The sequence below is a fragment of the Primulina eburnea genome, chromosome 11 (assembly GCF_022965805.1).
Source record: "Primulina eburnea isolate SZY01 chromosome 11, ASM2296580v1, whole genome shotgun sequence".
NCBI classification, from domain to species: Eukaryota; Viridiplantae; Streptophyta; class Magnoliopsida; order Lamiales; family Gesneriaceae; genus Primulina; species Primulina eburnea.
The window spans coordinates 37,826,447-37,848,514 of record NC_133111.1 but is presented as its reverse complement, the minus strand read 5'-3'; the positions used below and the strand labels follow the sequence as shown (position 1 = coordinate 37,848,514).

The 22,068-nt window shown below is 38.2% G+C and overlaps 1 protein-coding gene and 1 long non-coding RNA gene across 2 annotated transcripts in view; one reads left to right on the top strand and one right to left on the bottom strand.

Annotated features, from left to right (window-relative positions):
- Positions 1-615: 615 nt before the first annotated feature.
- Positions 616-14,586, top strand: LOC140805790 (uncharacterized). Its single transcript, XR_012112341.1, has 2 exons — positions 616-1,079; positions 14,093-14,586. It is a non-coding gene; the product is annotated as an uncharacterized lncRNA (long non-coding RNA).
- A 1,909-nt stretch (positions 14,587-16,495) lies between these two features.
- LOC140805786 (callose synthase 10-like) overlaps positions 16,496-22,068 on the bottom strand; it is a 60,689-nt gene continuing 55,116 nt past the window's right edge. The window contains exons 43-51 of the mRNA XM_073162090.1: positions 20,254-20,412; positions 19,768-19,881; positions 19,600-19,688; positions 19,287-19,445; positions 19,023-19,125; positions 18,359-18,478; positions 17,759-17,809; positions 17,482-17,664; positions 16,496-16,925 (exon numbers count right to left, since the gene is read on the bottom strand). Coding sequence (XP_073018191.1) covers positions 16,680-16,925; positions 17,482-17,664; positions 17,759-17,809; positions 18,359-18,478; positions 19,023-19,125; positions 19,287-19,445; positions 19,600-19,688; positions 19,768-19,881; positions 20,254-20,412 — 1,224 coding nt within the window. The 3' untranslated portion in view covers positions 16,496-16,679. The remainder of the gene's footprint in view (positions 16,926-17,481; positions 17,665-17,758; positions 17,810-18,358; positions 18,479-19,022; positions 19,126-19,286; positions 19,446-19,599; positions 19,689-19,767; positions 19,882-20,253; positions 20,413-22,068) is intronic.

Below are 22,068 nucleotides of genomic sequence, written 5' to 3'. Positions count from 1 at the left end.
ATTTTTTTTTTTAATCAGATTGAGCCCAACAATTTTTTCCCTTTAATTAATGTTTGGACACAAAGTCGTGCAAATTGGGCAAGTTATGGAAAATCATAAATCGCTAATTATTTAAATGCATTTTTTTTTGCCATCCTTACCAGTTAATCAATTGCTGTCCATTAATATATGCAAGTATCATCATAAATCAAAAACAAATTTAGAAATTATAAGATAGCAACATAACAATTGACAAATCAAAATATTTATATACTCCATCCATCATAACTTGAACGATTACATTTTGATTTTCATATATCTCAAATATATAATCCAGATCTATATTTAATATTATTTTTTTAACTAATATACTCGTATTTATTAAATATATTAGTTATTTTGGACGAGTTAAAATAAGAATTTTTTATGTATAATTTTCTCTGAGTGGGTCTCATGTGAGACCGTCTCACGGATTTTAATTTTTGAGATAGGTCAACTCTACCGATATTCACAATAAAAAGTAATACTCTTAACATAAAAAGTAATACTTTTTCATGAATGACCCAAATAAGAGACACATCTCACAAATACGATACGAGACCGTCTCACATAAGTTTTTGTCATTTTCTTAATAATAACGTAACAACGTGATATAATATATTGTAAATTAACAAGTTAAGTTTAGCTGGATAAAAGAAATTAGTATTTTAAGTTCAACTGGGTAAAATTTTTTTGAGCTAACTTAATTTGATGAATTCGATTTACCTGAGATTGAAAAATAAAACAGCAGCGGGTGGCCTCAATCTGGACCAAAATCGAGCTGGAATCGCCAGCAGCGGCTGGCTTGCGGGCCGAAAATGAAAAGATTTTTCCAGCCAGTGCAGAAAGATGCCTCCTTTAAGAAACCTACTCTCTCATCTGTGAAAGATTGTGAAGAGATATCTGCGTCTCATGTAGATGAGGAGAATAAATGTAGTACAGCGAAGGTCCCTTTGAAAATCTTGACATTGAATGCAAATAGCCTTCTTCTCAGAATCAAGAACTTTTCTGATTTATCCAAGTTTTTGCTGAATGTTGGCCCGGACGTAATAACAATACAGGTGATTGATGTGTCGACGTTTTTATTTATAATGCTCGGGCCTTTTGGAGCGATTGTTTTTATCTCGTTTTCTGTTTGAGGTGTAGGTTTGACATTTCTTTGTTTTTGGAAAATGTGATTTTTTTTAAGGATATGCGGAGGTGTGCTGTGTACTCGTGATCTGTTGCAACAGTATGAGAATATTTAGTTTAAAATTTTCTATTCCTTTTTGTTAATGGTAAAAAGTGTTAGCTAGACATTGGCATTTGAGTTACCCTAATTCCCTGAATAATTTTCTGGGGAAGGATCAGGAAGAGAGCCAGAAATAATGGCGCCAGGACACTATCATATTTCCATATGGAAATGAAAATACAATACTATTAATCAGGGAATGAATTAGTCAGGTAGTGATCACGAAATACTTAAATGTGTGCACCTCTCTGCTGGTGCGATCAAGAATCTGTCACGAATTACTTAGGGTGTTACCAGTTGTAGCCTCCCGAATTGTATGAACTACTAGCTCACTTAAAGAAGGGACATTGTCCTCAAGATCAAAATGTTGATTAGGGTCTAGTAGAAGTCGACAAGGTAACCATGAAGGGTCTTCCTAGGGATTATAAACCAACAGTTGTTCCATTCGAGAACCATGTATGACATGTCAACTTTGAATTGGCCACAATTTGATTCACCTGATGACTATCCATAATGAATGTGGAAAATTGAGCAGATTGGTACTGTGGATTGTGGTAAAACAGTAATAACAAGGATAATTGAACTTAGTAGACGTATGAATGTGCCAAAAGCTAACGGCACTATTGTTGCGTGTTTTCACTACCGCAATTATACGGTGTCAAGTTTTAGTACTGGTTTGAGTACATATATCGATCCCACGAAGAGTAATTATTTAAAATTGAATATTAAGTACCATAATTGACATAGCTCAACTTTATTTAGAAAATCAAATGGTTGGTTTATAATCAATTCAAAGAAAATAACAATTCCTGTAATTCTGACACGCAGTAGAAATTCAATGAGTAAAGCAATCTAGAGATATGATTTCGTTGAGTCTCCCCTATGCTAAATTAAATTCGTCTAACATATTATTACTTTACACCATATTTATTAGCCAAGAACTCCAAATATTTTCTATTCCCTTTTTTAAGTGATAATAGAACTGTATAACCTATTACCGATTTTAATATGTCTATTCAAAATCATGTAACATGTAATAAATGCAACCAAAGTTCTCTTATGGATTCGCCAAAGTTATACGTCTTTTGCTCGTTATAAACATCTGACGATGCGATTTCCCCTGTCCTAATTTCGATCACCTCTCTCGAGTGTTAGATCTCAATTATTAGATCAGTCGAATTATGGCCAATAATCCAAAAGCATAAAAGACTAGAAATCACAAATAAATACGATAAATTAATTCAATGAAAATTCAAATGTCAATAACATAGGTTCGACCACGACTACGTCAATCTCTAGAAAATAAAATTAGTTCATACTCGAGTATAGATCACAACAAAACCTGTTTGTAATCATTAAAACGTAAAAGTAAAGAACCGAATTAGAAACGTGTTGAAGAAAGATGAAATTGCGTCTCCGTGTCCGGATTCAGCGTCTTCTATCTTCGCTCCTCTCGTTCCGTCCTCCGTGTGCTCTAACTTTTTCGTCTTTTTGCACTATGATATCTCGGCTGTGTGAATTATTTTAGAACTCCCCTTTTCATGCCCACGACGAAGCCTATTTATTTCTTAATATCGCGCCGCGCGCATATGCGCGCCCAAGACTCGCGCATATGCGCGTGTGCTTCTGGTGTTGGCTTTCTTCTTCCGCGCACATGCGCGCCATGCGCGGAGCCTTCTGCCTGTGTCGCGCATGTGCGCGCCTTGAGTGGCGCATATGCGCGGGTTTTACTGCCATAGTCGCTTGCTTGGCTCACATTTCTTCTCCTAGGCGCCATTTTAGTTCATTTTCACGCCCATGTCGTAGTCGTACCCAAATTCCTGCAATCACACCAAAAATAACAAAAACGCATAATTCTGACCAAGAAAACTAACAATCTATATGAATTGTAAGGATAATTTAAGTGCACAAAATGCACTTATCAAACTCCCCCAAACTTAAAGTTTTGCTAGTCCCGAGAAAAATAAAATAAAACACTAACTAAACTAGACTCAACACATCCTAAAGAAAATAACTGAACGAACAAAATTTGTGGAATGAAAGGATAACCACTAGCCTCAGATATTACAGTCCCCATCATATCAAACACATGCCACATTACTCACAGTTCACGTGCGTGTGTGTTCTGCTATTCTCGTTTACCCACTCCAAATGCCAAGATAAGTTCATAACTTTTCATCTCATAAAATTTTGGACTCCTCGACACACATGTAATTAGCAAAATCATTGAGACACATTTACCTTCACAAATCAACAGGACTTATTGGGTAACATTTGGCTAAACAAAGTGGTAATATGAAAACAATAATTAACCAAACAAAGTCCAATATCATGAGATGCACACATGTACACAATCGAAATCTATGTCTATCGACGGCATTTTTCAAGTGTCCATAGGCTTAACTTTGGCAACTCTTCTCCACTAGTATATTGGGTATGTGTAACCCGGTTAATAGGTCTTTTAAGCTTATAACGTTAGTCTATGGCTAATGGCTACAAATGAAGATAGAGAATCAAAAGTGAGAGAAACAAACCAGTTTATTTTTCAACACGCTTCTCCTTCTTCCTCTTGTTTCACATCAACTTGCTTTGCCACAACATATTCGTCATTTTGTCCTCTTTTTCACATCAATATGTCATACACTTTTATTTGTCGTTCAACTTTTTCCTTCTCCCTTTTCTCAACATCTTTTTTTTTTCCCGATGATATTTTTATACGCGCACAACGGAGAAGAACTTTTGTAGTGATACACAGGTTCGTTTTCTCTCAGTTTTCGGTAGGTACTAGTGTATATGCTCAAAAGTTGGTAGTTGATGTAGGAGTTCAGAATTGATACGAATGAGGGATTTTGTGTGTCTTGGCACACCCCATCCGATTTTCATTAAGCTCAAACATGGGACACTAGGGTATAATATGATGTTATGGGTAGGCTTGAAAGGCTCAAACGTTCCAAAAATCGCCTAAATCATCCCTAAGTTACACAATACCCGTATCTCGCCTCGAAGAGTGCCAAACCAAGTTCTAGACTACTTTCAATTTATCAATCAACAAACACAGATAGATCGTGTTGTCGGGCATTCAAACAGAAACAATTACACATCTCATTCTCATTTAGTCTCAAAGGGCTGACAATTGACAAATTATTCAAGGAAAAACAAGCCCAACAGAAATCAAAGACTTTACTTAATCATTTTTGTGTTAGTGAACATGTAACTCAACAACAAGTAATCAACATCCATGTTTTGGAGTCTATCCATACATTCCAATTCACAAATTACGTGAAACCTCTCTTGACATCGGATGTATCCACAATCATAGCAATCGTGAATTAATGTGTAAACGGTTAAGTAAAGATAGCATGCATTCGGATTCGTAATCATGGGCAACATGTGTTTCGGGTCAACTCTCATCATTGTTTGGTTATCACCTTAATTGCACAACTCTAAAAAAGAATTTAACGACTAAATTAAAAATATTTTTTTTAAATAAACATCAAAAGTAAAACACTAAAACATCAAAATTTAATCATCAAAACAAATCAAATCAAATCAACTCACCCCCCAAACTTAAAAAAATGCATTGTCCTCAATGTATAAACCAGAAAGAACGGGACAATCATACCTCCCACGACGAGCGTCAGTGCTCGCCGTCATCATCATCAACATCTTCGTCCATGTGCTGGGGTGGGGCATGTGGGGGAGGTCCTGGATACTGTGATGGCCATACCTGTGGCTGGGGAAACATGGGATCCTCTGGACCTATAGGTGGGAACCGCTGAGCAAGCACGGAGGTGAAGTCCATCATGTATCCCATGAAGTGGTCAGTGCGGTACTGAAGCGAATCCAGCACCTGGCGCTGCTCGACGAGTAACCGCCTCTGATCCTGCATCTCATTTTCTAGTCTCCTAAATCTGTCTCTCCTGCGCTCTCTGGGTGCTGCAGGTGGTGGTGGAAGCTGTGCCTGTAGGAGTTCCTCTTCGTCCGGGAACTCATGGGAACATAAGATGCGGCTCCAAAGAAAGCAACAATGGGGGCCTTCGGCTTGAGCACTGGTTCATCAGGGGCCCATGAGACGCCGGCCTGGTGGCATAGCTCGGTAACAGTGTGGGGACAAGGAAGAGCAACCGTGGCTAACCCTGCGCCTGCTCTCATAATCGAGCCATAAATGATTCGCCCCACGTCAACTGATTTTCCCATCAAGATGGCATAGACCAATGCTGTTTTGTCTTTGGTGACATCGTAGTAGTGAGAGGATGGGAGAATTCGGGCCAGTACAAAATATGTCTAAGCACTTGCGTTAGGGCCCAGGTCGCTTTTTTTTAAAGAAGTAGGCCCGCTCGAGCTCATTTTCTAGACAGCGCCGGCTTGACATATGGTCCGGATGACCTCTGTGTAATCAACTCCCGCTTCGAGGAATTCACTGTATTCGTCCTGGTTGAAGCTGGGCATCTGATATAGCATATTGATCGTTCGAGAGTCGAACGACACCAATTTAACTTGGACCAATACTTTGGACTCGTCATGCCGAATTTGGAGGTTGGCGTAGAATTCTCGCACAACCGAGATAACGGCGTCCGACGGGTGTTGAGCGTATTCAACCCATCCTCTACGTTCCAGTTCCTCTATGATCACACCACGTGGAATGGACAAATTGAACCCCCGTTCTGGTATGATGGGCCGTGTGATAGAACTATCATATATTTGCTGGGCCTCCTCGTTCCAAAATCTGTGAGAATCGAAGCTTGAAGAGGACGAGGCACCCTTTTTCGACTTCTTTTTCGGCGCCATATCAATTAATGTATCAAAACTCACACCAACAACAACTAAATTCAACAATTGAAGAGCCAAAATTCGTTTTGCTTTTATTAATTTATTTCAATTTCTTAGTTATTACTTTTAATTTTCTCTATTCAAGTATTAATTTGAATCGTTTTATTTTTGCAGGTAATTTAAAAAATAAAAATAAAAAAATAATTCGAGAAGCTTATGGACAGTGTGGCGCGCACATGCGCGAAATATTTTCGCGCACATGCGCACCACAGGCAGAAGGCTCGGCGTACATGCGCCACTTAGGGCGCGCACATGCGCGATATTGGCAGAGGGCACGACGCACATGCGCCACTGAAGGCGCGCACACGCGCGAAACTGACAGAGTCGTCGGCGCATATGCGCCACTCCGGGCGCGCATATGCGCGCAAAGACTAGGCGATACACTCGAAAGGCAGTAACTTCGGCGCATATGCGCCACATATGCGCGACCAGATTTTTTTTAAAAAAAGAGGATCTCGCGAAACATTCTTCAGAAATAACACCAGCAGCCTCCCCTTTAAAAAAAACTCTCCCCACCTACCTTCGCCGAAAAGCCGCCGCCGCCGTCGCAGCTGTGAACTCCAACCACACTCCGATTTCTGGTAACTTTCTTGTGAAATCAAGGGTTTTATTCAGAAATTTTTCTCAAATCTTGAGAATAGTTGAAATTAGTGTCGATCTAGTTGAGGGACTTGTGATATTGTGAAGTGGGTGCTTCGATTTGTTATATAATAGTTTGTGATTGGGGCGTATATCGTATTGCTAACCGGATTAAGTGGTATAGTGAGATTATAATTGCTATGTACATTGGGGTGTGATTACCGGATTTTTGGCTCTTCAGTTGTTAAATTTAGTTGTTGGTGTGAGTTTTGATACATTAATTGATTTGGCGCCGAAAAAAAAGTCGGAAAAGGGTGCCTCGTCCTCTTCAATCTTCGATTCTCACAGATTTTGGAACGAGAAGGCCCAACAAATATATGATAGTTCTATGACACGGCCCATCATACCAGAACAGGGGTTCAATTTGTCCATTCCACGTGGTGTGATCATAGAAGAACTGGAACGTAGAGGATTGGTTGAATTCGCTCAACAACCGTCGGACGCCGTTATCTCGGTTGTGCGAGAATTCTACGTCAACCTCCGAATTCGGCATGACAAGTCCAAAGTATTGGTCCGAGGTAAATTGGTGTCGTTCGACTCTCGAACAATCAACATGCTATATCAGATGCCCAGCTTCGACCAGGACGAATACAGTGAATTCCTCGAAGCAGGAGTTGATTACACAGAGGTCATCCGGACCATATGTCAAGCCGGCGCTGTCTGGAAAATGAGCTCGAGCGAGCCTACTTCTTTAAAAAAAAGGCGACGTGGGCCCTAACGCAAGTGCTTGGACATCTTTTGTACTGGCCCGAATTCTCCCATTCTTTTACTACTACGATATCACCAAAGACAAAGCCGCATTGGTCTATGCCATCCTGATTGGATAATCAGTTGACGTGGGGCGAATCATTTATGGGCGCAGGGTTAGCCACGGTTGCTCTTCCTTGTCCCCACACTGTTATCGAGCTATGCCGCCAGGCCGGCGTCTCATGGGCCCCTGATGAACCAGTGCTCAAGCCGAAGGCCCCCATTGTTGCTTTCTTTGGAGCCGCATCTTATGTTCCCATGAGTTCCCGGACGAAGAGGAACTCCTACAGGAACAGCTTCCACCACCACCTGCAGCACCCAGAGAGCGCAGGGGAGACAGATTTAGGAGACTAGAAAATGAGATGCACGATCAGAGGCGGTTACTCGTCGAGCAGCGCTAGCCGCCAGGTGCTGGATTCGCTTCAGTACCGCACCGACCACTTCATGGGATACATGATAGACTTCACCTCCGTGCTTGCTCAGCGGTTCCCACCTATAGGTCCAGAGGATCCCATGTTTCCCTAGCCACCGGTATGGCCACCACAGTATTCAGGACCTCCCCCACAGGCCCCACCCCGGCACATGGACGAAGATGTTGATGATGATGACGGCGAGCACTGACGCTCGTCGTGGGAGGTATGATTGTCCCGTTCTTTCTGGTTTATACATTGAGGACTATGCATTTTTTAAGTTTGGGGGGGTGAGTTGATTTGATTTGATTTGTTTTGATGATTAAATTTTGATGTTTTAGTGTTTTACTTTTGATGTTTATTTTAAAAAAAATATTTTTAATTTAGTCGTTAAATTCTTTTTTTTAGAGTTGTGCAATTAAGGTGATAACCAAACAATGATGAGAGTTGACCCGAAACACATGTTGTCCCATGATTACGAATCCGAATGCATGCTATCTTTACTTAACCGTTTACACATTAATTCACGATTGCTATGATTGTGGATACATCCGATGTCAAGAGAGGTTTCATGTAATTTGTGAATTGGAATGTATGGATAGACTCCAAAACCTGGATGTTGATTACTTGTTGTTGATATACATGTTCACTAACACAAAAATGATTCATTAAAGTCTTTGATTTCTGTTGGGCCTGTTTTTCCTTGAATAATGTGTCAATTGTCAGCCCTTTGAGCCTAAATGAGAATGAGATGTGTAATTGTTTCTGTTTGAATGCCCGACAACACGATCTATCTGTGTTTGTTGATTGGTAAATTGAAAGTAGTCTAGAACTTGGTTTGGCACTCTTCGAGGCGAGATACGGGTATTGTGTAACTTAGGGATGATTTAGGCGATTTTTGGAACGTTTGAGCCTTTCAAGCCTCCCCATAACATCATATTATACCCTAGTGTCCCATGTTTGAGCTTAATGAAAATCGGATGGAGTGTGCCAAGGCACACAAAAGCCCCCATTCGTATCAATTATAAACTCCTACATCAACTACCAACTTTTGAGCATATACACTAGTACCTACCGAAAACTGAGAGAAAACGAACCTGTGTATCACTAAAAAAGTTCTTCTCCCTTGTGCGCGTATAAGAATATCATCGGAAAAAAAAAATGTTGAGAAAAGAGAAAAGGAAAAAGTTGAATGACAAATAAAAGAGTATGACGTGTTGATGAGAAAAAGAGGACAAAATGACGAATATGTTGTGGCAAAGCAAGTTGATGTGAAACAAGAGGAAGAAGGAGAAGCGTGTTGAAAAATAAACTGGTTTGTTTCTCTCACTTTTGATTCCCTATCTTCATTTGTAGCCATTAGCCATAGCCTAACGTTATAAGCTTAAAAGACCTATTAACCGAGTTACACGTACCCAATATACTAGTGGAGAAGAGTTGCCAAAGTTAAGCATATGGACACTTGAAAAATGCCGTCGATAGACGTAGATTTCGATTGTGTACATGTGCGCATCTCATGATATTGGACTTTGTTTGGTTAATTATTGCTTTCATATTACCACTTTGTTTAGCCAAATGTTACCCTATAAGTCCTGTTGATTTGTGTAAGTGCATTTTGTACACTTAAATTATCCTTACAATTCATATAGATTGTTAGTTTTCTTGGGCAGAATTATGCGTTTTTGTTATTTTTGGTGTGATTGCAGGAATTTGGGTACGACTACGACATGGGCGTGAAAATGAACTAAAATGACGCCTAGGAGAAGAAATGTGAGCCAAGCAAGCGACTATGGCAGTAAGACCCGCGCATATGCGCCACTCAAGGCGCGCACATGCACGACACAGGCAGAAGGCTCCGCGCACATGTGCGCGGAAGAAGAAAACCAACATCAGAAGCACCCGCGCATATGCGCGAGTCTTGGGCGCGCATATGCGCGCGGCACGATATTCAGAAATAAATAGGTTTCGTCGTGGGCATGAAAAGGGGAGTTCTAAAATAATTCACACAGCCGAGATATCATAGAGCAAAAAGGCGTAAAAGTCAGAGCACACGGAGGACGGAACGAGAAGAGCAAAGATAGAAGACGCTGAATCCGGACACGGAGACGCAATTTCATCTTTCTTCAACACGTTTCTAATTCAGTTCTTTACTTTTACGTTTTAATGATTACAAACAGGATTTGTTGTGATCTATACTCTAGTGTGGAAACAAGCGCAATCTAATAATATAATCAGAAACATTATTAATCTTTACCGTATCCGTGATCTCCAGGAATGTTCTTAAATGAACATGAGGATCAGCAGTGGTAGTGCCTGCAAATTGGTTCTGTTGAACCATATTTATCAGTGCAGGCTTCAACTCGAAATTGTTGGCGTTTATGGTCCCTCGAGCAATGCCAGAATAATGTGTGCTGATCACGGGTCTGAAGTGGTCTCTGATAGGCATGGCGTCTGGCGGGTTATATCTCGCGTCCTCTCTGTTTTCAGCCATTGTTTGGATTTCTTCCCTTCTCGCTTTTCTTAGTCTTCTCGTAGTTCTTTCGATCTCCGAATCAAATATAAACAAATCAGGGTTGTGTGTGAATTATTTTAGAACTCCTCTTTTCATGCCCACGACGAAACCTATTTATTTCTGAATATCGCGCTGCGCGCATATGCGCGGGTGCTTCTGGTGTTGGCTTTCTTCTTCCGCGCACATGCGCGGAGCCTTCTGCCTGTGTCGCGCATAGGCAGAAGGCTCCGTGCATGTGCGCGCCTTGAGTGGCGCATATGCGCGGGTCTTACTGCCATAGTCGTTGCTTGGCTCACATTTCTTCTCCTAGGCTCCATTTTAGTTCATTTTCACGCCTATGTCGTAGTCGTACCCAAATTCCTGCAATCACACCAAAAATAACAAAAACGCATAATTCTGCCCAAGAAAACTAACAATCTATATGAATTGTAAGGATAATTTAAGTGCACAAAATGCACTTATCAACTATGCTATATTGCCAACAACAGAAAGAACAGAGCATTGATAGACAAAGTAGAGTTGGAGGATGGATCTGTGGTTACCGAGGAGAGACAGATTTAAGAGAAAATTATTGATTTCTACAGAAATCTGTATAGGAAATCGGACGGGGAAGGGGGGGCTTTTTGATGGGGTGAGGGGGGGTCTTAATGGTTTGGATTGGAGTCCTTTACAGAGTATTGATGCAGAGGAGTTGGAGAAACCATGCGCGGAGAAAGAGATTAAAAGGCGGTGTTTGACAGCTATGGTTCAAAGCTCCGGGGCGGTCGGTTTCACATTGGCTTTCTTTCAAAAAAATTGGGATATAGTGAAAGTGGATCTAATAAAGGTATTTGCTGAATTTCTTTAAGATGGGATTGTTAATGGAATCACAAACGAAGCATACATTTGTCTCATTCCAAAGAAAAATGATGCAAGTAAGATCGATGACTTCAGACCAATCAGTTTGATAACGAGTTTGTATAAGATATTGGCTAAGGTCTTGACAAATTGATTGAAGAAAGTCTTGAGTAATACACGGAGAATCAGTGTGCTTTTATTAAAGAAAGACAGATTTTGGACTGTTGCTTTATCGCGAATGAAATTGTGGAAGAATATTGGTGTAAGAAAATGAAAGGATGGGTGCTCAAAGTTGACTTCGAAAAGGTATACGATGACATCGATTGGAGATTTCTAGACTTTGTTTTACGAAATAAAGGATTCGGTGATAGATGGAGGAGGTGGATTAGGGGCTGTGTTTCTAATGTATCTTTTTAAATCTTTATTATTGGAAGGCCGTGTGGGAAAATCAGAGAGGATAGAGGATTAAGACAAGGGGATCCATTATCCCGTTCCTTTTTAACCTCGTTGTCGATGGGTTGGGGAGGATGGTGGACAAGGCCAGGACAGTGAATGAGGTAAGAGGGCTTGAAGTAGGGAAAGAAAAAATTGAAATTTCGCATATTCAATTAGCGGATGATACTTTGTTCTTCGCAATATCACAAAGGCATGTGTTGGCGATAGTGGATATAGTCAAATTGTTTGGTACCAATTCAGGGTTGAAAATAATCTGGAAAAAAGTGTTGTATTGGGATTGAATTGTTCGGAAGAAGAAGTCGATGAAATGGCATTAACAATCGGGTGCAAAAAAGAAAGGTGGCCGATTAAGTATCTTGGGGCATTAACAATCGGACTGTGTTTTATGCCTGCAATGGTGTTTTTTATGTCGAAAGCAAGAGGAGAATCAAGATCATCTACTTCTGCATTGCTCATTCTCGAGTGGTATTTGGACGAAAGTTTTAAAAGAGCTGGGTTTTCAATGGGCATTTCCGAGGAGGACACAAGATCTATTGATTATGGAGTCGGGGTGTCCCATAGCGAAAAGATTATCCGGATTCTGGTATATGATAACTCATTGCATATTTTGGTCGATTTGGTTGGAAAGAAATAACATAATATTGAAGATGTGTCGGAGTCCGTGGACGAAGTCTGGGAGTCGCCAATTGGACGACAAAGTTGTCAGTACAATCATTTATTGCCAAAATGTTCCAGAACAGGAAAGGTTTCCTTTCCTTGTTGTGTCATCCATTGCAAGTTCAACAAGTTCTCTTAGACTGCCTGAGAATCTCATCGAGCTGAGTTGAATTAGAAGAAACCCCTTCCACAAGGCCCGATATCAGGAACTGGACGGAATTGAAGACTGAAAATGCTCATATCATCCTTGAAAAGGTGAAGAATCAGATAGATAAATGAAATGCTGGCTTGCAAAAAACTTTGGCTGAAGGTAAATGTTGACACCAAGCATGGGGACCTCCATTGTATAAGAGGGCAAATATTGTTCTAAACCCCAGATGGTTACCTCCATTTGTCTGTATATTAATGGAGAATGGACTGTAGTCACTCTTAATTCTGTCATGTCATAACTCTTCCATAAATGGCTCAAAAGTCCCAGTTCATTAAATGCAATCAACTTGGGTTTACATGCAATTTATGAACATCTTAGATGTAACTTCTTGTATCTTCTGAAGCCACATACAGATTAAGTACATACTGGACTGCACAAGACACTGGTTCTCAGTCGTGTGAATTGTTTCAGTTGCTTTCAGTTCAAACTATTTGTTTCTGTGGTGTTAGTGCTATGGCCAGAATTGATATTTGTCTTCTTTTCATAAAAAATCATGCACTCTATGTTAGTCAAACTCAGAATCCATCTGCATAGTTAATTTCTGTCATCATTTTGTGCTTTGGAAACTGGGATACAAGTGAAGTGTGATATTTTGTCTTACAACTGCTGTGTTGAAGTAAAGTTTCTTAGGAATGCGTTGACCTTAATACCCAGCTATAGTTTGATGTGCTTAATTCCATCTGGTGAAGCTTCCTCCTCTGGCATTTTCTTAAAATAAAGGATGCATACAATGTGTCCTATTGAAGTTGAATTCTTGGATTGATTTTAAATATTGATGATGCAGGTCATTCATTATGTGTGCCTTGCTCGATCCACCATATAAGAACTATAACATATGGTGGTCATTTTCAGATTCAAAATATGCTGGAACTGCATTGCTCGTAAAAAAGTGCTTTCAGCCAAAAATGATTTCTTTCACTCTGGATCAAATTGTAGTTACAGTGACAATCTTCTTTCTGATGAAGGACCTGTTCTGATTATTATGCTTGTACTTCCTTTAATATAGATCTTATAACAAACGGATTTAGACATGATTTGCATTATGATGTAAATAATTAAACTAAGGGCTATTGGTCGACATATTCCTTGCTAATTGTCTAATTAAGGCTGTAAATGTCAAAATAAAAGGACAATTATCTTGAGTACGATCATCCGAAATTAAATGTGCAGAGAACAAATCAAACAGGTAAAAAAGAAGTGCCTGTAATTTACAATAACGCATGATGATGGTATTCATTTCATAATGCTAAATTCGTTGGGTATCTACCATAGAGAGTCAATAAGAAGACAGCCTATTTACTGGTTGGAATTGTTTGATGTGGCAGAAGAGCGCTGTGACATTGTTATGTTTCTCAACTGTACGTAGCATACTTTCTTCCTTTTAAGGTAAAGCCAACTTTATTGAAAGGTAAGAAACAAGATATATAGGAGGGGCATTAGACCAACACCTAATTTGACTTATTTTGACTGTTAAATATATTTGCTTGCTTTTAGGATTTGGTGCTAGGTAAGAAGTTGATTTCTGAATCTGTTCTGTTATTTAGGTTCAAAACATGAGCAAGATGGCCGAGTTATTTTGACTAAATTTGAATCATTCCGTCTATTGAACACATATGTTCCTAACAATGGATGGAAAGAGGATGAATCCTCATTCCAGAGGAGGAGAAAATGGGACGAGAGGATGTTAGAATTTGTGCTCAGAATGTCTGATGAGCCACTTATCTGCTGTGGTGATCTTAATGTTAGGTACGAAACTTTGGCTGTGACTCCTTTCTGCATCACTCTGTCCACTCCTGTTTCTTGTGGTGTCCTCCTACAAGTTTATTCCCAGCATTTAAGCATAAATTTGATTTGTTGAATCATTTACTTATGGTGATGATTCCTTCCATTTGGGACCGAAATAGCAAGTGTTCTTACTTTAAATCACCTAAAAACGCAATTCAATATGGGAAACTCTTAAAGATGCTGTGGCTAAATTAATGTGAAAAATTGTTTTATTGCTGCACTTTAATAATAATTCGGAGCCTTCTTGGTGTCCTATTGCCAAAATCATATTTATAGTTGGATGCTGCTGTTGTCTAAGATTAATAAGTAAAAAGAAGTGCACATTTATTAAGAACATCTAATGCCTTTGTTAAACTCAATTTCACCCATTCTATGTAAATGTGGAACTTTCCTACTCTAAAGCATTTTACAAGTTTATATATTTCATGATCCCAACTGGCCAAATATTTGTCTAAAACCATGCTACAATATGGCTTGTGATACATTCAGGGTTATAGGACAGGTATTGAATTTGTTGGGGAAGTGTGTGGTCAGAAAATTGGCATTTGTTTGAAGCAATTTCCAGTTTCATGCCTCTTCTCCGTTCCTCCATTTTATAGATTGAATTTCTTGCTGAGCAACTGTTTTGTTACAATATTTTTTTTTAGTAATCCACTCACGACAAAATACTAGACAATATCTTAGCCCTATCAACAATACACAAAACCAAATCTCTCAATAAAAATGAAATTGAGACATTCTGAAAGTCTTCATGAGATTCAATCCTAGTAGATATTTTGATCCCGATCTTTTCTCAACTCTTTCTTTCGTATTTTCAACGTTATAAAAAGTTCTTCTATTCTATCCGCTCAGACCAACATACGTCATGAACGACCAATTTCCGAAAAATTTTGACTCTAGCCAAGAAATTGTCCAAGATATGTATAGAATAAATCTTGCCCGATTTTGACACTATCCAAACCAATCTCAGTTCTTCTAAAGCTCTCGCCCACGACCCACTCGTGAATGTACAAGGAATCGACGTATGATTCTGTGTCTCCCTATCATTCCGACACAATACACACCAATTTGGGTACAGAGCATACGTGGGCCATCTCTTTTGCATCATCTCCAAAGTTGGAAACTTATTCAGAACTGTTGTTCACGAGAATACTTGAATATTGGTTGGAACTGGAGCTTTCCAAATAACATTGTAAAATGGAAAAGCGAGAAAGCTATTACTCGAGAAGAAAGACTCGATGAAAGATTTGACTGAAAGGAAACCTGACGGATCCTTACCCCACACTCGACATCATCTACCCCTTCAATCAAACTGGTCCTATCTAAATCTCCTTTTAACGCACTCAACTCACACAACTCCTCATCCCTCACAACCCTCCAAAAATGCAAGTCCCGTCATGGGAAAGAGGACGAATGATCAAATAAAACAAAATGAGATATAGGCATATTATAAAGTGAAGAAAGCCGAAATAAAGGCGAATAAAGATCCCGAAAAAAATAACCCTCCCACTACATATCTTCTCAAAACCTGACCTTGGTACCTCCTCTAACTACTGTTATCACTCATTGATGAAAAGTCGGGTAAGATTTAGAAATAAACTTTCATGGGTATCTGAACGTCACGTTTCTTGCTAAACCCGCTTCCTATCTATTATCTTATTACTCGTTAGTCACTATAATCTTCTTCCATATCCCTTCTTCTGCGGGAAACCTCCACCATCGTTTCCCCAACATAGCCCTATTCCTCAATAAATATTCCCAATATCCAAACAATAAATCGGGAGGCGTTCTGATTTATCGAGGAGGCCATAGTTTTTGGGTTGAACGATATATGTCTGGAAGGGGTGTAAAATCAGTTTAACTCATGAATTATCTATTATTTTGACAGGGTGCCATTTTATTTGATCCCATTCAAGCACAAATTTTCTACTTTTTATCCTGATTTTATTTAATTATGAATTACCTCATTTCACCAAAAATATCGTATAGTTTCAAGTGTGAGGCAATATTTAAGTTTGACGAAGTCCCATAAACTCTCAACTGGTAGAAAAATATTTAAAACATGCCAATTTTGGAAAAGGGGGACCATCCACCAAATTATCCAACGTCAAAGGGGTTAATTTGGTGAAGGGCGTGCAAAATTTTCTCCAAGAATCGATGTCTGAAAATTTAAATATATTATTTGGCCAAAAAATCAACCACCAATAAATTTCACATGAATTGACTTACATGACGTGCTAACAAAATTTGATGTCGAACAACATAACTGAACCATAAAGGCTTTCCACAACATTCAACTGAGAAGAGCGAAATATGGAAGAAAAAATCAAATTGACAGTGTTCAAGTTAAAAAGAGGAGGCCTCCACATTAGCTTTGTTTCCAGCAAGAATAAGAGAGATCTCCAGACCACGACTGAACGCTTGGTTGAACAGAAGGCGAGACTGAAATGTTGACACAAAGGGGAACCATGAGAGTACAGCGATAGGGGCAAAGATTATTATACCCATTCCAGCATCGTACATTCGAGCGAATTCCTTCACAAAATCCCAAAGGCCTAAACTCTTCACTACTCTCTTCCATGTGATGGCCAACTGCATAAAATTTGTTGTGAAATGCAATTAGAGGACAATCACAAGGAAACTGAACTAAAATACAGCACAGAAGAAACAGAACACGAAAACCATTCTTCCTGGGGGGTATCTCTTTTAGCAAAACACTTGGACTTTTTATAGAAGTAGCAGAAATACTTGCACCAAGTTGATGTAACATGCACAAAACTTTCTTAATTGTCAATGGTGGAGTATGCTTGGAATGGATGGAATTTCATTGAAAGAAGGTATACATCATAAACAAATCAATCAATGGGTAAGCACGACCTAGAAGCGTGTAAGTGCTACGCGTAGACAACCCTTATCATTGCATTTATTGGATTTTCATTTTCAAATTTACAAGTACACATGGTGCCTATTTTGACAAGTGATAAAGAGTCAGAAAACCACACGTTTGATATGCAGAATTCATTGTAATCACAAGATTCCTTGATACGCTTTTTGTGATTGTTATGCATACAACATACAAGGAAAAATGTGTTCTCATTCAATTCCTGAAGAAAACAAACGCTAGCAGGATCTAATGATAATAACTTACACAAAGAATGAGCCATCCTGTTGGAATAAACGCTAGGATGCTAGCAAACAAATCAGGAACAGATAGGTCCGTGAACAGAACGACAAGGCAAAGGGCTATTATGAGTCCCAGAGCCGTAACTCCTTGCATAAACCGAAGCATTAACTGGAAATTGGTGGACCTTTTAGGACTAAATGTGAATATCTGAAAAAAGGAAGATTAAGAAATTGTTCTGACTTGAGTGAAAGTATTATAGTTTAAAAATCATGTAACGGTAAGCAAAAGGACAAAGCCAAACCTTAAAGATCATAACTATACCAGCAAGTACAACCCAAGAGAAGCCGTAGATCTAATGACAAATAATGGAACTGATTAAATGATTAACAATTAGAGTTTAAGAGAGATGACATGCCAAAATCGAAGTACACCAGCAATATTCATTGAATTTGATCCATGTCCAGATAGATGTCAATTGTCACTCAAAAATCAATACACTAAACGATGGCAACTCTTTGGGGCACTTCCTGCATAAGTTAAAGAACAAGAAGGCCTTTGGAAAAATAAAATGCGACACCAAATAGCACATAAATTATATTTTTCATAACACCTAGGCTTTAAGTGATAGAAATGATTAAGAGGCACAATTTTCGATACAGAGTATGTTCCTATCCATTGATTAACTATATAACTATCAAGAACAAAGAAATATTTACTTTGCATATTGTCCCCTTTTTTTGAAAAAACTTTCACCAAAACGGTAGGGTAATCGATATTTGTAGGTGTTTTTGCAGCCTTTTGTTTTGTGTTCATAGCTTAGGAGTTCGTATAAGAATTACTAGATACAATGCATTGACACCAAACATACACTCAGAGCCCGTAAGATAGAGAAAAAGTATACCGCCAGTGACGTATCCTTTCCAGTAAGATGGAGTTTGTAAACAATGCCATACTGAAATATTACAAATCTCAAGCTCAAAACTGTTTCAAGTATCCTGCCTCTCAGAGTCTGAATATGAATCTGCGGAAAGAAACAAGTGTCTCAGAGAAGTAGCAGTAAAAAATGAGAATGGGCAGAGTTTTTTAAGTTAAAAATTAGTAACAAAACTACAAATTGGAAATTTCCAATACAACGAAAAACCATACTCGGTTTTTGCATAGTATGTAGCAGAGTGAAAATTCTCGTTTTCGATAAATCAACATACTATAACAATTATTAAAGCAGAAATGAAATTGAAAAACGCAATCCAAGACTTAGTTAGGGACTGGAATTATGTTTGGTAGTGATATAATCTTTTGACTCTGTCATATGGTGTTTGTAATATTTGGCGGATTTCTTATCCGCCGATGTAAACAATCGATTTATAATATTAATATTGTTTCTTTTCAAAAAAAAAAAAAAACGCAATCCAAGCATCGAACTTTAAACTTCTCAACACCTGTCAATTCACAGTTACTCGACAAGGTATCCTACCTCGACATATAATAACAAAAAATTACATAAAGCCATTAACAATTTGAAGATAAATTATCCTTTCCACCCTACTAAAATTCCTTCAACACACCTGTTCTTCATCCCACCAAGACTCCCAACTGTTGTCGCCTTTGACACCAACTCCACCCTTGTACATTAGCCAATTGGTCCAATCATCAAAATCTTCCACAGTCCTGCAACATCACAGGATCCATTCCATAACAACAGAAAGAATAGGCACATCAACAGCATAGTTTCTCTTCCTCAAGCATGAACCAAGTTCTTTAACTTTAAAAAAAAGGCAAGGAGGCAAATTATCAATACAGTAATTTTTGTAGGTGATACTGAAACTTACTTCTGCCATTCAAATCCAGAAGGATTGAATATATAAGGAGCAAAGAGCCAAGAGATGACAAGAAACCAACTGCTCAGAGTTAGTAGAACAAAGGAAACAGCACCTCCCTTCGTGTAACCATAAGCAATGTAAACAATAAGTAGCACTGCCACTTCCAGCCTGAAAAATAGACTTAGAGCCTGTGAACTCGTCACATACACACCAACACAAAACAAACAAACCAACAAATATATATTCAAGCATTGTTGTTCATGTGGCACAAAGAGATGGATGCACCCAAACACAACAGAATTTTTTGGTCGATGATACTCACGCTTTAACAAAATGACTTCTTGAGTAAAGCCTATAATTCTCCGCAAACTTGATGTGGCGAACAACAAAACCTCTTCCAGTTGCTCGGTACTGGAAAAATTATATTCAACCGATTTTATAACAAACTACATAAATATTTAGCCAATCAACCAGAAAGAAATTCAGATACCTTGGCACCTCCATGGAGTATAGTACGCCCAAAATAATGAGTTCTTGTCCCTAAAGAAAATGTGAAGAATACCGAACAAAGCTGAAGTTGCATCGTAATAAAACTGAAAACAGCCTGCATGAATTTATGTTTGGTAATAATCAACACCCGTCATCCACAAAATAAGTCATCCATGCATATATAGAACATTCAAAAGGGTAACACATGTTATAACCAATAAAGTAACAAGTCACATGTTAACTAAAAATTTATGACAGTCCAAACATTGAAGAACACCAAGAAAATTGAGTGAATTAAGCAAAACTGACTTGTTTACCAGTCTTTTTACCATATCAAAAGAGCTGTAAAATGTACATTCTCGGGATAAACAAGAATACCATGGAATTTTGATTCCCGATCGACTTTTAGGGCCTATAACTATCTCAACAATAATGTAGACATCATATGGTGGAATCATGAGGTTAATGAATAAGAACCAGAAACAACCTGTAGCAATCCTAGTTCCAGTATAAAACCCACGATCATGGGTACAGCAGTAAAAATTCCAATTTGGACCAGAAACTGAGCATTGAGTACGGCATCCAATGCAGTATTACCCAAAATTTTAGCTTGCGATGAAATTCCTTCATCAAGTCCAGAGAATGCCTGAATTTTAAAAAATATAATTTGGAAGATTAGCATATAAGATAAATAAAGATGATTATTAACCAGGTAACGAATCTATGCTTAAAAACCAGGCATTCCTCAGATCAATTTATGAGGTGGAAGCATATCAGCCATTGATTTTGGTTTACAATCTCTCAAAGATTATTGGAAACTTTGGCTATCTCAAAATTCTCGTATCTGACTACACACCTTTATATAAAAGGCACGGTGTGGGAAAATACTACCTCAATTCTGACAGTTACATTTCCAATGATTCCTCTGGCATCTAGCAATGCTAAATTTGTGCATCTCTTGAGATATTTTGATCAATCGGCATTGACTCAAGTGAACATGTACATCACCCAAAAGAGATTATAGGGGAGGTCCTGGCCATAGTGTTTTCAAATAAAGGATTTTGACATGTACGTATTGTGATCATGGCAATCCCATGTCGAGAAATAGTTGAGATAAAATTGGAAAGTCAGAGTAGACTAAAGCAGCTATCACGGGCTAGTGAATACGCATCAGTTCATAATCAATTTATACTTGATTTATAAAAGGAGTAAGAAAATATATTTCCATTCCATCCTTTACTGCCTATGGGAAATAAATCTTCACATCAGTCATTATCTTCTCATGCTAGGTTTCGACTGTAGCTTCGAGAGTATCATCTCACATGATAGGTAATAAAGAAATATATTATCTTGTTCCTTTCTACCTTTATATATTTAAATTTCAAACTTCCTATGAACCTTTTGTTAATTAGTCAAACTACTGAAATAAACAACTGTTTCGTAAAATTATTTTTCCTTTTGAATTTATGTAATATCGATTGACAGAACTTTTTGAATTATGGAATCTATGGACTGATACAAAGATTAATCCAGGCCATGAGTGAGCAGACTTTTATTCTTTAAGTGAGAATAACCCATGTCTGACACATGACTTATCTTTGACAACATCTTTAATCTACTCTATATTCTGACATCAAATTGGTCGTCCATGAATTGCAAATTTAAAAAAATCTCTTCAAGTCTTCTGTTAAGTTGTGCAAGTTGAGAAACCTGAAGCATAATTGTGCTTCCCAACCAAGGTAGGTCAATACATGAAATTCTTTCGCTTGTTGTTTATTCAGTTTGGGGGTCAATGTCTTGTTACTTTAGTCTAGGTTAAATTTCATTGTATTTTTTGAAGATTTCTCAAAGATAAATATTTATTAGCTACTGGATATTACTCAGGTCTTCGAGGATACATTTTGGCAAAGAAATAAAAAAAATCAGGTCATGTTGGTAATGCTTCTAAAAAACATTTTCAATTCTTCCCAAATAAAAAAAAATAAGTATCACATTTTACAATACAATCTCTAATAAAAAGTTTTAATAAAAAAAACTTTTTATCTCATTCCCCATTTTCTACTGTAATCCTTACTTTTGCATTTTAACATAACCCAAGCCAATTCTATTATTTGAAGCCTAATAAAGTTAATCCCTCAATCGTACAAATATTTCAAAACACTGCTTACATGTATCGGCAGACTTATTTCCATCAAATCAAAACTCTAAGCGCATGGCACTATACAATAATTAGATATAATTATAGACTCGTGGCGAAAGTAAGATAGTATAAATGTAGATAGGTACATTTGCAATTATTTTA